Source organism: Phalacrocorax carbo, chromosome 7 (genome assembly GCF_963921805.1).
Source record: "Phalacrocorax carbo chromosome 7, bPhaCar2.1, whole genome shotgun sequence".
Lineage (NCBI taxonomy): Eukaryota > Metazoa > Chordata > Aves > Suliformes > Phalacrocoracidae > Phalacrocorax > Phalacrocorax carbo.
In genome coordinates this window covers 18,326,586-18,344,413 of record NC_087519.1, presented here as the reverse complement: position 1 = coordinate 18,344,413, position 17,828 = coordinate 18,326,586, and the positions used below count along the sequence as shown (strand labels likewise).

General features: G+C 40.1%; 1 protein-coding gene across 9 annotated transcripts in view; it reads left to right on the top strand.

The window, feature by feature from the left end:
- Positions 1-17,828, top strand: part of OTUD7A (OTU deubiquitinase 7A) — a 163,087-nt gene that overhangs the window by 87,865 nt on the left and 57,394 nt on the right. For all 9 annotated transcript variants that reach the window (XM_064456611.1, XM_064456609.1, XM_064456608.1 and 6 more), the window contains 2 exons: positions 3,692-3,849; positions 6,929-7,083. In XM_064456611.1, the coding sequence (XP_064312681.1) occupies positions 6,933-7,083 (151 nt within the window). In that variant the 5' untranslated portion in view covers positions 3,692-3,849; positions 6,929-6,932. The remainder of the gene's footprint in view (positions 1-3,691; positions 3,850-6,928; positions 7,084-17,828) is intronic.

Here is a 17,828-nt window from a genome sequence, read left to right as displayed (position 1 = left end):
GTATATTATTGATAGTGCCTATCTCATCCTTTCTTTGAAAGTTATGGAAATGAAAGATCTCAGTTGCAGATGAATCCTTTTGCCTTCCTGAGGATTTGTCCACTGTGCACTGTTTTCCTTCTGTTCCTCATTTCTGTTTTGTCAGCTAATTATATTCTGTAGGCATGGGATTAATTTTAACATACTTGCTTTTGCTTCGTTAGTTATCCTTATGCATCTCTTTCAGCCTATTTGGAAAAAAATTCTTCATATTGTTTAACTGGATGAAGCTATTTGATTTTGAAGAAGTCAAATTTAGATTCAGATGAAGAATGTTTACCTCTAAGTATGGCTCAGTTTTGAGAGAGGTACTTAAAGGAGTAGAAAAGATCAGATGTAACGGAGTTTGTATTAAATTGATTTCAAGTCCTATTAACCCATCTTAACATTTAGAAGCAATCAGTATCTCTTTAAATACTTTTTCTTACAACATACAACAAATTATCCCCTTTCACTACCTCTTGTATTTGCACTGTATAAATAAAAAATTATTTGGGGAAGAAATTTGGCTAGAAAGTAAGTGAAAACTAAGGCCTTCATTGTGTTTTGAGGGTTAAGATGTTTCCATTTACATTCAGTTCAAAGTGCTGGTTTTCTATCATGTGTGACACATTTGAAAGGAAAATGGCAAGTATCTATGTGTGTCTATACTGCTAAACGCAAGAGTGATGCTTATCGACAGATGGGTGTAATGTGAATGATTGCGTTAGGTCTTCCCCGAGGGTGTATATTTAAAGTGTAAGTTGTGTTAATGCTGTGACTAGCCATGCAGAGCAAAGATGGTGGTGGTGGTTTTGGGGTTGAGGAGAGACTGTGTTCATCTGCCTTCTGAGTCACTGTCTCCTTCTTTACAATGTATTTTATTTTCTTGCTTAGTAGTTTTTACTACTCCATCTGGGAGTGGTGGTTTTCACAGCTAGTAGTATTTTTCTGGCAAAGTTTTTTCTTAAAGATTTTGTTGTTGTTGGGTTTTGGGTGGTTTTTTTATTTTCCCTGCCCTCTAAATTCTAGAGAGCTGAGAAGAAAACTCCCTCTGGGGGAAAAATAGTGCTAGTTCACATGTATGTAAGGAGGATCCTATCAACTCTCTCCTTGCTTTCAGAACATAGAGTATGCATAGTTCAGGCCTTTTGTAAAGGTCTTCCTTCAGGGTAAGGTAGTACAAGTAACAGCCAGACCACCTGCTACCTTATGACTACAAAATGGAGTAGAGAGGTGATGTTTGCTACATGAAAAAAAGAAAAATAGTTAGTACATGGCTAGTTATTATTACTAACAGTTAGTAAAATACTGCTGTAAGTAGGAAACCTAGTATTTGAGTTTTGGAGAGGGTTTGAGGGGGGGGTTGGGGGGTGGTTTGGTTTGGGTGTTTTGTTTTGTGTTTTTTTTTTTTACTAGAGCTGTTAATATTTCTGGGTTTGGTAGCATCACAGTCAGTTTATAATGTTTCAGGGACTTCGTGAGGCCTTACCAGTATATGAGGAATGAGTTTGCACAGTAGATCAATCCTCAGTTGCACGTGTAGCAGAGATTTTAGTTGTCTCTTACAGCATTGGATGTTCTTAATTCAGCACTGTTGAAATTTGCAGTTTGCATGGAAACTGTGTAGGAGTCCAGCTCCAGTCAGCAGAGTCCTGTACATCTTATTTTTAAGTAGTCCAACACAGTGAACCAGTGTTATTTCAGGTTATTAGTGGTGGGTTTGTTCCATTTTCTTTCATTTTTAGCATTCATTAACATGTTTCATCATTGATTCTTCCATCTTTTCAGACACATCTGTCTGAATAAACACTATTAATCTATGTTGTGCTGTTAATTTAGGTCTGATGTGTAACAGGAAGAATTAAATAGCATGGATATTTTGTGCAGGTGTTCTAAGCGCAGTTGCAGGGCCCAGAGCCTAGAGAATTACATAGCATAGTACACAACTATAGAGGGAGTGTTCAACTAGAGAACATTTTTCCTCACACTGCCATGCATTTGGAAGGGTCTGGATTGGGTGTGCTTCCTTGGCCTCAACACAAGGCAGGTATTTTCCATCTCTATGGCTATTTATCATTATATAATGGAACCTGGATAGTATTTCATTTTAAATTATTGTTTTTCAGTAAAAAAATGTCTAGCCTTATCTCTGGCTCTGTTGCACATGAGCTGTGTTTTTATCAGTTGTCAATGCACAGATGTTAGTAGTTTTCTACATATAGACAGAGAACTTTCTGCATTACCAGAAAGAACCTCCTTTGTAGAAAAGATCTTCATAGGCAGCTTACATAACCTTTGCTGGGATGAGTTAAGAATGAAATATATCTGTTGACGTTGTTACTGTATGGGTTCTGATGATCATGCAATCAAGAGGCAATTCTGAGGTGACGGGCAATGTCATAAATGTAGAAAGAGATCAGTCTTATTTTCTGCTGTTAAAAGGATATCTTTTCAACACTACTGTTGAAAATACTGAAATAACGCTGATACTGAGACAACTCATGAATTGACTTCTTCAGACTGATATGCACTTCAGTCTTCCAAATTTATGAGCGGTCTCACCCCCACACATAGTGACTGTACTTGATTGCCCAGCTGGTGCATTTTAATTTAGCAGTCATTATACTACTGAGTCACTTTTGATTGTTATCTGAAACTCACTAATGCTTTGTATCATTCACCTGCAGCAGGTTATTTTAGCTTGATCCATGTGTTTCCAGCCTGTTGGTTAAGATCTATTTCATTCTTTGTCCTAATCAGTAAAGAAATTTATTGTATTGAATTTCTTGTGATTTTTTTTTTGGTATGGATTATAGTGCTGTTTAGTACAGAGGATCTGTGTATGAGTATATTTTTTAAAAACAAAAGTAGCGTTTTTGTCCTGTATTTGGATTGAAACAGGTTCAGTTGCTACAAAGCCTAGATGCCAAATTTGGCCATAATCCACAAGGTAGTTCTCTTCCTCAAGTGTCTGCATTCCTTTTTTAACCAGCCTCCTCAATATTTCCAGCTTTTCTGTTACTATATCTTCATTGTATTATATTCTATTCTAGGAGCATTTCCTTTGCCCAGTGGTGATCCAGAGGTGCAGTTTGTGGTCCTTCACTGGACTTGCTCCAGTATGTCCATGTCTGTCTTGTGTTGGGGAGCCAGAAACGGACATAACACTCCAGATGAGTCTCACCAGGGCTGAATAGCGGGGAAAGAATCACCTCCCCTGCTATCCTAAGGTGGCCCAAACATAGTGATACAGTTGTATAAATAGTATAAAAGCATAAATGTAGAAGTGGTATAAAATATAAAACGGTACAGTGGAGGCACCAGAAGACTGTGAAGTGGGTAGCATTAGCAACAGCGTAATCTGCTTTGATACTGAAAAACATGTAACTGTGTAACCATATCCCAGACACTTTCAATTTGCTGGAGTAAATTGGGTTTTGCAGGCAGTCCTCATGGAGGAGGCTTTGAAGGACCACACCCTCCTGGGGCAGAAGGTAAATGATGTTTGTATTCTACCTGGGATATGTATTTGAAGAAAGAGGCAATTTCTAAGAAAGCAAAGGCATTCCATTTTTAAGGTTAAATATAACCAGGTAATTGCAGATGGAGGACAAGACTGTATTTCATTTGGAGAATGGTGAAATCAACTGGTTTCCAATTTGTTTTGCAGTTTATTTCTCTGTAGCTGTGGTACAAGCAAGAGCCAACCAATATTGTCTACTACCAGTAGGAAATCTCCATGCTAGTCCTTAATCTTGGCATGAGAGTAAAGTTGCAACTGAACCGGTGAGGAGGAGTTAACAGGAAAAATCTAATTCATGCTCAAAGGTAAACTTTGACCAATGATGAATAACAGGCATGAAAGTAATGTATATGCTTTTGCTTATGTTGTGTACCATTAACTTTATCCTATTTTCTTTGCTTTGCACTATTTCTGCCGCAGTGCAGGCAGGATAGAAGTACGGAGATACCTTTAGCATAACTGTGTTTGAATGCCAGCTGTCTTAATAGCTTGTCTAGCACCAACTGCTCTTGAAGTGCCTGCTTTGATTTTTATTTGATACTTCTAGAGACCATTGCCTAGAAGGATGGGTTTCACTTTTTCAGGAACAAAAGCGTAGGCTCATACCAGAGTTCTAGCATGGCCAGTATAGCAGTACACAATTGTGGCATGACTGTCCAGGCTGTGACAGTCCACTGTTAGCCTCTACCCACCATCAGGCTTCTGTGCTGGTCATATTGGACTATTACAGGGTGAGTGAGTCTGGCTGATCACTTCTTGTCTCTCTCATCAGTTAATCAGCTCAGGTATGGGAACCAGAAATTTTCAGTTGGTGCAGTATTGTTGACCATACACCTTTATGGTAGCAGGTCAACACCTGCTGTTCTTCAGCACACACCTCACAAAAGAAGGATCCTCTGAGAGGCTGGACAAGGTAGACAGCACAAAGTAGACATAGGCCCATGTGTCTGGGGGTGAAGAGAGAATCTCTTCAACCTGCTGGAGCTCACAGGCCAGTCTATCCACAGTTGGTACCTTGATGTCTGTCCAGTTCATTATCGCCAGGGTGCTGGCATATACCGTCAGTGTGTTCCATACAAACTTCCACTACATGGACCACATGCACTGGATTTTGTCCAGATCTTTGGAGGAGTGGTTGTTATCCAGGTTGCTGTAAAGCACCACTAATTCCCTCAGATACTGGATACCTTCCGCAATGGTGGTCCATGTGCCTTAGTAGCTTGCACATCTTCCTTGAGGGGATACCTTGCCTTCACACTCAACAGAAGGTGCTTCCAGAGGCTGTGGATTGTTGCCCCTTTTCAAGTCCCTTTGCTGATTCCTCATTAAGGGGATTCCTGCTGCTGGGCTTCATTACGTTCTGATTTCTGACTCTGTGCCTCTGTATTCCAGTGGCAGAGCAACCAGGTGATAATTTGCTTGCTTGGCTCACAGCTGTAATCTTTCTGCATAACGTGAGCGTTCTGGTAATGCAGGGATATTTGAGAAACCAAAGGTTCATTGCAACAAGGAAGGAAACATCTGCCCCAGAGGAGGAGGAGGAGGTGCGATTCTTAATTTCCCTACACGGTTGCTCCTGGAGGAGGAGAAAGTGTAATTGTTTCTTGACCTCATGAGATGATCCCCAGAGTATTGGGATGGCAGCAATACATGGGCCAAACACCAGATTAGACTCAAAGCTTTTATCATAGCTCCCACAGGCAAAGAAAAACAAAGTGATAAACAACACGGCAAACAGCAAAAGCTGAAAGTGGCTGTTAACAAATCCCGGAGTTTGACATACAAAGTGCTGGAGTTTGCTGACCCCAGCCAGCAGCTAAGCACCTACCAGCTGCTCAGTCACTCTTCTCACCCCCGCAGTGGGATGGGAGAGAGAATTGGAACAGCAAAAGCAAGCAAAAAAACCTCGTGGATCAAGGTAAAGGCAGTTTCATTGAAGGAAAGAGGGGCTAAAAATGCAAGTGATACAAAGACAACCACCACCTCTCACAAGCAGACTGATGCCCAGCTAATCTCTGAGCAGTGGCTACTTTGGAAAGACTCTACTCCAGTTTTACTGCTGTGCGTGATGTTATATGGTCTACCATATCTTTGTGGTCAGTTGGGGTCAGCTGTCCTGGCTGTCCCCCTTCACAGCCTCTTATCCACCCCCAGCCTGCTCACTGGGTAGGCAGAATAGGAACCAGAGAAGGCATTGAGGCTGCGTAAGCACCGCTTAGCAATGACTATAATACTGATGTGCTATCAACACTGGTTTAGTCACAATTCTGGAAAATGAATGAAGAAAATTAACTCCATCCCAGCCAGACACAGTACAGTGGAGAAAATATAAATTACAAAAGTGATATTAACAGGGCAAATAAACGAACAAATACTAAGCTCTGTTGTGTATATGTTCGTATCAATAAGTTTGGCTAGGCTGGAGTTCTGCCTGACATTTAAATACTTGCTTGTCATGGTTCAGCCCCAGTCGGCAACTAAACACCACGCAGCTTCTTGCTCACTCCCCCCCACCCCTCTGGGATGGGGAGGAGAATCAAAAGAGCAAAAGCAAAAAAAACCACCTGTGGGTTGAGATAAGAACAGTTTAATAATTGAAATAAAATAATAATGATCATTATTATGATAATAATAATAATATAATAAAACAGAAAGGGGAAAAAAGCCAAAACACAAATGATATAACCGCTCACCACCCACCGACTGACGCTGCTGGTCCCTGAACCATGATTGCTGCCTCCCTCCCCTGGCCAGCTCCTCCCAGTTAACATACTGGGCATGATGTTACATGATATGGAGTATCCCTTTGGCCAGTTTGAATCCACTCTCTCAGCTGTGTCCTCTCCCCTCCCAGCTTCTTGTGCACCTGGCAGAGAATGGGAAGCTAGAAAAGTCCTCAACTAGTATAAGCACTACCCAGCAACAGCCAAAACATCTGTGTATTATCAACCTTGTTTTTATACTAAGTCCAAAGCACAGCACTATGCCAGCTACAGTGAAGAAAATTAACTCTATCCCAGCTAAAATCACGACATTTCTAAACTTCAGAGCATGAGCAGTGACAACGATATGATGATTGTACTTTGAATGAACCATGCCTGTGTTCAGCTGGATTGGAGTGTTTAAGTTGCAGAATTATTTACAAGCTGTGTGTAAGAAAAATTCGAAAAAATATGAGATGTTAAGAAAAGAAAACCTTCTAGTGTGAGTTATCAACAGCTACTAGGCTAAGGCAGAGATGCATGACAAATACTGTTTATTTCAATACGCTGTAACTTGAATGTTTTAGCATTTTTAATAGTGTTGTCTGGGGAGGAGAGGAAGAATGTGGTTTACATCGCTTTGGAGTATATTCTAAAATTCTGTTTCCTTTTTCCTTGGCAGATGGATGCCTTCTAGCCAGCCAGTGATTCCTACTGCTGCTGCATGTCTGGCAGCATCTCTGAATGATCACATGACTCTTGATATGGATGCTGTCCTGTCAGACTTTGTTCGGTCGACAGGGGCAGAACCAGGTCTGGCAAGAGACTTACTGGAAGGTAAGCTTTCAGGACACAAGTATTTCCTATATTCAGTGCTTGCTTAAAGCAAGAGCCAGGCATAAAAAGAGCCTTCCGGTCTGTGGAAAGTGCCCAAGGACAGGGCTAGGGGCAGTGGGCTCAAGTCAGAACATAGAAAGTTCCACCTCAATATGAGAAAAAACTTCTTTACTGTGAGGGTGACAGAGCAGTGGAACAGGCTGCCCGGGGAGGTTGTGGAGTCTCCTTCCTTGGAGACATTCAAAACCACCTGGATGTGTTCCTGTGCCCCCTGCTCTAGGTGTACCTGCTGACGCAGAGGGGTTGGATGAGATGATCCCCAGAGGACCCTTCCAACCCCTACCATTCTGTGATTCTGTGAAACAAACGTTTCTTAGTATTTTGACTAGTAAGTCACCTCTTGTAATAAGCTGACCGTAGATTATACTAAGGTAGGTGTTTCAGCAAAAGCCTTAAAAAGTTCATATTGTTAGATTGCTGTATTTCAGGCTATTGACATTCATGCCTTAAAAGTATGTGCCGGGGAGAAAGGGGAGGGGGCTTTAGCTGAATTTTGTCATTTTCAGCTTCCTCAAAGTAGTTGTAGATATTTCAGCTCACTGTGCAAAGCAGCTGAGTTTAGTTTGAAATGGACTTACTGTAAAGTTATAGAGAAACCAGAGATATTTTTGTGGCCTGGTGATTAATATGCATACCTGAACTTCATTTCCATGTAATCACAAGTTTTGGTCAGTTCTTCTAGAGTCGCACAGCCCTTATCTCTTTCTGATCTGCTTGCAGATTCTATTTTTATAACTTGTTCAGACTGAATGTTCATATTGTGCTTCTGTGGAGTTCACATATCTTTTTCCGAGCCATTTCTAATACTGTTTCCTTTGTTCTTCTTTTGGGGGAAATGTTTTGAATTTCACTATCCTGTAGACAATCAAGGATACCAGTTTCTGCTTCCTTATCCAATTATTTTAATATGTTAATTGTTTTGCTTTGATTGTCCTATGGATGCATCAGGACAGTATTGTACATGTGTGATGTTCTCCCAGGCAACAAAAGGGAGACTTAAAATACACACTGACTGTTGTACAAATAGCTAACAGGTCTGTGCCTTGTATATAGAGTTTCTAAATTGCCAGAAGATGTCCTAAATATTGTCTCTGTTGATATTTTTATAACCTGACTGTCCTACTGGTAAAAACCCTGCAGGTTTTTTTTCCGTTGAACCTTGCATTGAGCACAGCTACTTCTCTCATTAAAACATTCCACTTGTTGTGATGTCTTCAAGAAAGTGACAATTCTTGATTTGAAACGAAGATACAAATATATAAACACGTATATTGGTTCTAATTTATTTGTGTCTTGTTCTTTTTGCCAGCTATTAGTATTCTAAAATAAATAATACTATAAAGCAATTACATCTATCTCATTTTGATAAGCTAGACCTGTTGAGCTCCAAGTCTTGCTTTCTGTCTCTGTATTTTCTGCACCATTCAAAAGAATGTATACAGGTATCTTTTGGTATATCTTTGTAGTGCAAAGATTGCCTTTTTGCAATTACATTGCTTATATTGCTGTTTGTGTCTTTGGCTGAGTTTGTTTTAGTATTGCACAGGAAGCTTGTGGTCAAGCCTATGCTCAGTTACATGTTTCAAAGTTACCAAGTCTAGAATTCTGTGCAGTTGCTTAACTGTTGAGGAGTTCAGATTTTACAGACTTAAAATATTAAAACGCATTATTTCAATGGTATGAGAACTTTGTCACGGACATCTGAAAATGTATGCGAATGTAGACTTTTAAAGCTGCATCCAAATTAAAAGATGGGTTTGTTTTTCTTAGCTCTAAGAAATTAACTTTATTTTCATGATATTGCTATGTCTACAGTTAGAAAAGCCATATAACTGTCTAATCAGCCATTCATTGGTGGATAAAATTGAATTAGAAATGGCTTAGTTTGTGTTTGTCCAATGTGCGATTTGTGTTTCCTTCCTGCTTTTCAAATACTGTTTATTAAGTCTGAAAGGCCAGTTGTAGGTTACTTGCTATTTGCTGTCTATGTGATAGAGCTATGGGAACTTATATGTACAGACTCGGAGAAAGTACAAGGAAAGGTATGTGAAGGCAGAAGAGTCTTAGCACTTAACAGCACACAGACCTACACTTTAAGTCATGTGTCTTACTGTTTTAGTTTTCTTGAGTATTGTAAAGAACCTTCCTTCCTTTACAGTTTATTCTGATAATTTGGTAGATTTATAAACAGCCTATTTCTGCTGTGTAGGGGAATAGACAGGGATCGGCGACCGGAAGATTACGGGATGTGACGGAAAGATAGACTCCTCCCCATAGGAGTGGCAGGAACAGGAACCGCAAGAGCTATATAAGCGTGTGACACAGCTAAATAGACGGACATTTTGTATCCATCATATTGGTGTCTGTGCATCACTGTCCCCAGGGTGGGTAGAGCCCTGTGTCCCGGAGGTATGCGGCCCAAGATAAGTTCTCCCGTAGAAGCGTACAGCTACACTGCTGTTAAAGAAAAACTTTGCAACTTGAGATGACAATCTGATACGTCATAGAGCTATGTGTTATGACTCATTCAGTAATTTTTTTCATTAACCTTTATATAAGTATTTCAAAACTAAGGCTTTTTCCCAACTGTTCAATAGAACAGTGGTGATATTTATTGCTGCATTCTCCTGGAGAAGCTGGCTGCTCACGGCTTGGACAAGTGCACTCTGCACTGGGTTAAAAACTGGCTGGATGGCTGAGCCCAGAGAGTGGTGGTGAATGGAGTCAAATCCAGTTGGCAGCCAGTCACTAGTGGTGTTCCCCAGGACTCAGTGTTGGGGCCGGTCGTGCTCAATATCTTCATTGATGATCAGGATGAGGGGATCAAGTGCACCCTCAGTAGTTTGCAGATCACACCAAGCTGGCTGGAAGTGTTGATCTGCTGGAGGGCAGGAAGGCCCTACAGAGGGACCTGGACAGGCTGGATCAATGGGCCAGAGCCAATGGTATGAGATTCAACAAGGCCAAGTGCCGGGTCCTGCACTTGGGTCACAACAATCCCATGCAATGCTACAGGCTTGGGGAGGAGTGCCTGAAGAGCTGCCTGGAGGAAAAGGACCTGGGGGTGTTGGATGACAGCCACTTGACCATGAGCCAGCAGTGTACTCAGTTTTGGGCCAAGAAGGCCAATGGCATCCTGGCTTGTATCAGGAATAGTGTGGTGAGCAGGACCAGCGAGGTGATAGTGCCCCTGTACTTGGCATGTCGAGTACTGTGTTCAGTTTTGGGCCCCTCACTACAAGAAGGACATTGAGGTGTTGGAGTGTGCCCAGAGAAGGGCAACAAAGCTGGTGAAGGGTCTAGAGAACAAGCCTTAGGAGCGGCTGAGGGAGCTGGGGTTGTTTAGCCTGGAGAAGAGGAGGCTGAGGGGAGACCTTATCACTCTCTACAACTACCTGAAAGGAGGTTGTAGCGAGGTGGGGGTCGGACTCTTCTCCCTAGTAACAAGCGATAGGATGAGAGAAAACGGCCTCAAGCTGGCCTCAAGTGCCAGGGGAAGTTTAGGTTGGACATTAGAAAAAGCTTCTTCAATGCTAGGGTTGTCAAGCATTGGAACAGGCTGCCCAGGGAGGTGGTTGATTCTCCATCTCTGGAGTCATTTCAAAGAAGGGTAGACATGGTGCTTGAGGATATGGTTTAGTGGTGGACTTGGCAGTGATAGGTTAGCGGTTGGACTCGATGATCTTAAGGGTCTTTTCCAACCTTAATGATTCGATGATTCTATGATTCTATATTTTGTAAATGTACACCATTTGTGTTAAATGATAATTAAGGATAGCAAAGAATGTTCAACTTATAGTCATGTAGATTTATCTAACTGGCACTGTAAAGGATAGATTATGGATTGTTTTCAAGTAGAGTTTTTGATAGCACAAAATCTTTTACCTTGTTACTCATATGCATTTATTAAAGATATATGAGCAATCAAAGTTTATTCTACACTTTGATGTGCTATGGGTACTCTAGTAATTCAGTTTAATGAGAATGGCTTCATAGCATTAAAGCGTGAATACTCTTGTCTCCCCTTTCTGCCCCCAGCTTTGTTTTATCTTGCTTTTGAACATCCCAAAAACTGCATGCCCACTTCTAGGATGAGAACCCAAGGTAGCTGAGATTATGAGGAGTCAGGATACTCTCATATACCCTTCTCTATACTAGTATAAATTTTTTCTTATGCTCACTGTGTGCCTGCGTGCCTGAGCAATAACTGAGTGAGCTATTCTGGGCTGAATTCTCCAGATGATCTGTCCTCACATTAGAATCTGTCTTCCATCAGAAGCTGCAGTAGTCTTTGTCTACTCTGTTAGTTGCTGGCGGTGTCTTGTGCATAGAGCACTTCATGCTTGTTTTTGGTTGCTTGTTCTTTGTGGTACCTCTCTGTACTTTCTATACTGAAGGGCTTTTTCTTCCTCTACTCAGCACTCCTTGTTGTTATTTTTTTGTCTGAATGCTGTCCTGGACCACCCAGACTACTTCCATTATTCTTTTCAGTTGAAAGAACAGCTTTCTACAAGCCCTGCCAAAATTCTTGCTACTATTACAGCTGAATTATTAAAATGGAACACACAGCTCTTTCAGCTTGTTTATGATTACAAGACTTTGTAATGTTCATCCTTGTTGTTTAGGACTCCAGGGAGGATACTTGGTTGATAGCTATTTACACCTTCGTCTCTAATCTTGCAGACTTTAAAGTAAACACCAGCAGGAATTACCTTTTGAGAGCCTGCACATTTACAGATAAGTGTCCTCAAATTCATGGCATCTCCAAGACACCATAAATCCTGATGTTGTTATGTTAATAATTACAAGTCAACTAAAGAATGCTGAGTATGTCCCTATGCAAATAAAAGGACACCAAAAGCTATTTGCTGACAGTACCAGATAATAAATAAAATCGCTGGTTGGGGAGAATATATGAGCACAACGTATGTCAGCAAATTTATAGAGTGGAAAGAGTGACTGTGACAGTTGCTTGGCTCTCTGAGTAGCATTTGACTCAGGCGACGTGGAAACTGGATCTGACATTACATGGTGTGATGGTTCAGGAATGAGATATGCTTGAAGTAGATCTCTTTGTATCTAAAATGTCTGCTACAGACCTGCAGGCCTGGTATCTCGTCTCTGCACTTCGATTCAGGAGGAAGGGAGGCTGTAGAAGTTTGTCTTGCTGACAGAAAAACCCACAACAGATTTATTCAATCAACCTGCCCGAAAACAAGGGCACTCTCGTCACTGTAAATGTTACTCTAACAGCCTTTCACATAATTCCTTCAGACAAAGGCTTCATTTTTGAACTAGCAGTATCCAAGAGCACAGTGTGAACCTTTATATCTTTTCCTAAGTTTAAAAACACTTTTAAAAATTGCATTCAAATCTCCCATTGAAGCTTGTGCACCAGGACAAGATTATAATAAATTCTTTTCTCCTGTATTTTTTTCCAAAATATATTATCCTCTATTTTTAAACTTATGGTCATTGGTATTACTATCCTGTCTTTCATGAGGAACTTACTGGCTGTAGGAAACTAGGTGGTTGAAAGACACTCAGATACTTTAGAAAAAGGACACAGCTTGGGGCATAGTTCATTCCATATTATTATAAAAGAGTTTTTCCATTAAATGGAAGCATTATGTGTTTTCATTAGATTGGCCTCTTTTTTGAAAATAAGAACTCCAGAAAAGCAGAATATTCTATTAGAGTCCACTTGTATCTTTAAGGTTGTAGCAAAACTCCACATCAGAATGTGGAGTCTGTTCTACTCCATCTTCACTACCTGGGAGTGGTGCTGTTTGAATGTACATGTCACCAATACCACTGTTTCAGGTCTCCCTGCTTTTGGTACTCATTTTCTTTTCCCTCCATTTTATTTTTCAGTGATTAATTGTTTAGCTCTTCATTGCTGAAAATATATACTCAGCCTTTAATCTCATTCAGAGAAATGTTCCTCATACATTGATGTATATCAGTGAAAATAATTCTGCTTAAGTGCTAGTAGTTGCATTCTTTGAAAATAATTGTGTTCAATATTGATTTCAATAGCCAACACTTTGTCTGGCTGTGTCTAGTGCAGCACAGGAATAATTTACGGGGCAATTTAATGTGGATGTATAAATGGATTTAAAAAAAAGAATAAAAAGTGTGTGAAAAATTCTATCATACTTTCAAATTTCCCCCTTGATTCCAGTTAAAAAGAACAGAAATCAGGGTTCTGAAGTCTTTCCATTAATTGCTTTTTTCCTTCTTTTTAGTTTGATGGAATGAAAATGTGCTAAGTTAGGGCCATCTAGATGCTAAAAGTGTTCCATTACTTACCCAGAGATTTGGATTTCAGCCCTCACTTAATTTTGAGTTTGACAGGGGAGGAACAAGCAAACACACAAAAATTCCTAAGTTTACTTAAAACCAGGCTAAAATAAAATCCCATGCCCAAGTGGTTAATATTGACAGAGCAATTTGACAATAAATGTGACCCAGATGAAAGAAACAACAATCTCAGCAAAATAGTTTGAAAAGCAGCCCATGCTGGTAGGCATGTGCATCACTGCTTTGTGCAGGGTTAAAGTGGGATATGTATTAGCTTAGTGTCACAGGAAAACATGAAATGAGCTGCCAGGCTCTCCAGATGTTAATGGCTGCCAGATCCAAAGGCACCTTTTAAGTCAATGGAAAGGCTTTTTTGCCTCACTAAGCTTTGGGAAAATTCTTAAACATAAACAGATATGTCTGCATGGTAGAGAACTGATTTATCTTCAGCTGTGTTTGGTGTCCAACTTCCCCAATATCCAGGAATGAGGAGTGCATGTCTCTTTTCCTTCTGGATAGTCTAGGCCAGTACCTCGAATCTCCAATGCATAGAATAGCAGTGATGCTTGAGTTGTTAAGTATAACCTACTTAAAATGTGGCCTAAGGCAGAAAGAAACCCCTTGAAGAAAATAGTTTAAAACAATTTATGCTGTATTTGGTTTACAGGGCCAGGGCTGTAGGTGTGGATAAACTTAGAGATTACTGATAAGTCAGTCAGAACACAGCTTAGCTTTCAGGAAGCAGCAGGTGTGCTGGCAATGACCACTTGAATATAGGGGGAAGGCATAGGATGAAATATTTTAAAATGTCAACAATATAGACAACCATCAGGAATCGGAGGATTTGTGAAATTCACTGGCAATAATAATAATAATTATATAAGTATATTATTAATGTAAATTAATAAACAAACAGACCAAATTAATAGTTATATGTAATATATTAATAAAAATAAAATTATGTTAGTGTAATGAAAATAATAATAAAAATAATCCAAACTGCATTGAAAATAATGTATTTCACTGAAAAACTGCTCTTTTAATACAAATGGTTTCATTTATTTATATAAATTATGTAGTATTTTACCACTATATAAAAGTAATTGCTGTCTATTTCCAGCTTTATATAGCGCTTAAGCGAGGTGACATAGTTCACCATTAATTCAGAAATCAGGAGATTGGCTTTCCAGTCACGAAACATATGTGGTAAAGGAGACTGACCTGGTGAGAAATGACAGAGATGCAGTAGATAGACGTCTCATCAAAGAATACTGTATATAAGCAGAATTCAAAGAAAAGCATGTGAGTAATGGAGAGGGAGAGAGAAACTTACAGTACTGTCATGTGATTGAGCATACAAAGCTAACTCCCCCAGAATAGTTTCTTACTCTTCTCTTCCTCAAATAGTTCCTTTTTTAGTCCTCCTGTGGAAGGCTTGCAAAGGGAAGATGAGCTGCTAGCAATGTCTTGTTACACAGAGATCAAAATTGTAATTTCCAGCTGCCTGTTCAGCTTTGAGTGACTTTGCATTCTAGCAGAAAATGAGGCAAATGTTAACAAAATGTCCTTGCTACATCATTTTCCTTTAAGAACATGGACCAGAATTTAATCTTGTTTTAAAACCTATGTTCTAATTTTATCCTAGTTTTGCACAGAAGTTTTTTCAGAAGGAATAAAGCTAGTCTTGATTCCTCCTCTTATCTTATGCCTGTTAGTATTTGTTAATCTACTTCATGCCAAATAGGAAGAAGTGACTGCATTTAAACTGAACTTGTGGATTGCTTTATTAGCAGTTGGTTTGTAAGAACAGACTTCCTTACATGGGAAAGAAGCTGGTGGTAGATTTTTATCTTAACAGGTTGTCAAGTGTGGGGGATTAAATTTCTTTTTTATATATATTTTTAAAAATTAATTGTTGTGCACTGGCCTAGTGGCACAAAATGAGGGTAATTTTGTGCTGGTGAAAACTAACAATCACACAATAATATTGAAGGTCAGAAGCTGCTTATCATTTCTCCAAATACCTTTCTAGCATAGTCATCTAAAGCTCCTAGGTTTAATAAATAGCTTGTATCCAGTGAAAGATCTCCTAGAATTATCTAGCAATATCTGAAGGAGTAAAAGAGCTTTTGCAGTTGAAGCTGGAATTACTAGTTACTTATTTAGTTAATAACTCTGCCATGTGCCTGTAATCACAGTTTTACATGTTTGGAGAATCTCCTATGGGGGGAAAAAAAAAGTCTTAAGAAATTGTGAGGGTAAAATGTCAGAACTCTTCTAGTTCAGAACAGGTGATTTTAACTTCACCAGCATATAGAACTATAAACACATGCTGCATTAAAAAGATAGAAGTATAGAAGTAAATCAGGTGCAGCTGAGACATTTAAATAAAGGCTTCTCCAAGATTTGGACAGGTTATGAGAATGACTGAACCATGTCCCTAGCTGTATGAAGGTAATAATAGTCCCTTCTCGTCCTAAGTAAAACTCAAGATTTCATATAATTTTTGGCAATTATTAATCTTAAACAGCAGCATCTCACAAAACATCATCCTACCAGATACACAAGTATGCAGGAAGAATTCCTGTCAATGACAAAACACATTAACCATGCTCAGCTTTTAATTTCTATTGTGGCAAATGTGAACATTTCCATTTCATAAAGATACAGGGTATCAGGAGCACAGAAATTAACTTTAAACCTAGACAGGACAGAGTTGATAGTTGACAGGAAAAGGAAGAATTTCAAAGGCTTTCCTCTGTTTTGGAAGAGCTAAATCAGTTCACAACCTTCAGGCCTTTTTGAATTCTCCTGTACAATTGAATGCCCATGTAGCCCCAGAATAAAAATTGTTCTTTTACCACAAATGGCCATAAGTTAGTCTGACTTAGGCACATCCTTGTTCATGAGGAGCCCATAATGTAGAATCCTTGGGGACATTATTATATTTCAAATTATTTTATCTAAGTGTAAAACTACACAGATGCATGAATCCCAGTAGATTAGCAAGAAATCATCATAAATGAAGCGTAACACTCCAGGCTAATGCAAACTGAACTTAGAGATCCATTTCAAAGATCGTGTCTTCATATTCAGTCCTTCCTTAGGTTGGTTATTCTTCTCTACCTGAAAGTTAGCTCATTGCCCTCTCTGTTTATGTTGTCCCGTAATGGCCATATTCCATTGGGTTAAACTGGTGACTTGTGAGTCAAGATGAAAATACTTGGTACTGGATTTATGCCCTGAAACACTGCAAGGACTTGTTCAGACCTAACTGTAAAACTCTGTTTCTTATTTATCTCAGTCCTGCAGGCAAAACTTCCAGCTAAGAACTCTTTCCTGTGTTCTTGGAAGGAAGGCATTGTGATTTAGAGATTCATATTGTTTTACTTTTTAACATGCATAAGTGCTCAAAATTGAAGCTGAAAGATGGCAGAGAAGAATGTAGATGGAATAAGAGCCCTTGATGTTGTTTCTAGAAGTATGTTATATAGCCTGCCAAATACTGGATTAGTGTCTGGTCGTTTGTAAACATCTCAGATTGTACATATATACAGGTAGTTTTCACCCTCATAAGGAGAAGGACTACATGAATTTCAGCATTCCTGCTGAAAATTCCCATGCATGTTTAATTGATTTGCTACTGATCCACAGTATAGTCTCAGAGTATCGAGGATGTTGGCAGAGGAGCTTGCCAAGCTACTCTCCATCGTTTACCAACAGCCCTGGTTAACAGGGGAGGTCCCAGATGACTGGAGGCTTGCCAATGTGACGCCCATCTACAAGAAAGGCCAGAAGGAGGATGTGGGTAACTACAGGCCAATCAGCCTCACCTCAGTATCGGGGAAGATTATGGAATGGTTCATCTTGAGTCAGCTCATCAGGCAAGTGCAGGACAACCAGGGGATCAGGCCCAGCCAACATGGCTTCATTAAAGGCAGGTCCTACCTGACCAACTTGATCTCTTTCTATGCCCAGGTGGTAGACCTGCCTAGTGGATGAGGGAAAGGCTGTGGATGTTGTCTGCCTGGACTTTAGCAAAGCCTTTGACACTGTCTCCCACAGAATTCTCCTAGAGAAGCTGGTGGCTCATGGCTTGGATGGGTGTACTCTTCAATGGGTAAAAACTGGCTGGATGACCAAGCCCAGAGAGTGGTGGTGAACAGAGCTAAATCCAGTTGGTGGCCAGTCACAGAGGGGTTCCCCAGGGCTCAGTGTTGGGCCAGTTCTGTTCAATATCTCTCCCTATCACTGGTCTAGATGAGGGGATCAAGTGCACCCATAGTAAGTTTGCAGACATCACCAAGTTGGGCGGGAGCGTTGATCTGTTTGAGGGTAGGAAGGCTCTGCAGAGGGACCTGGACAGGCTGGAGCAATGGGTC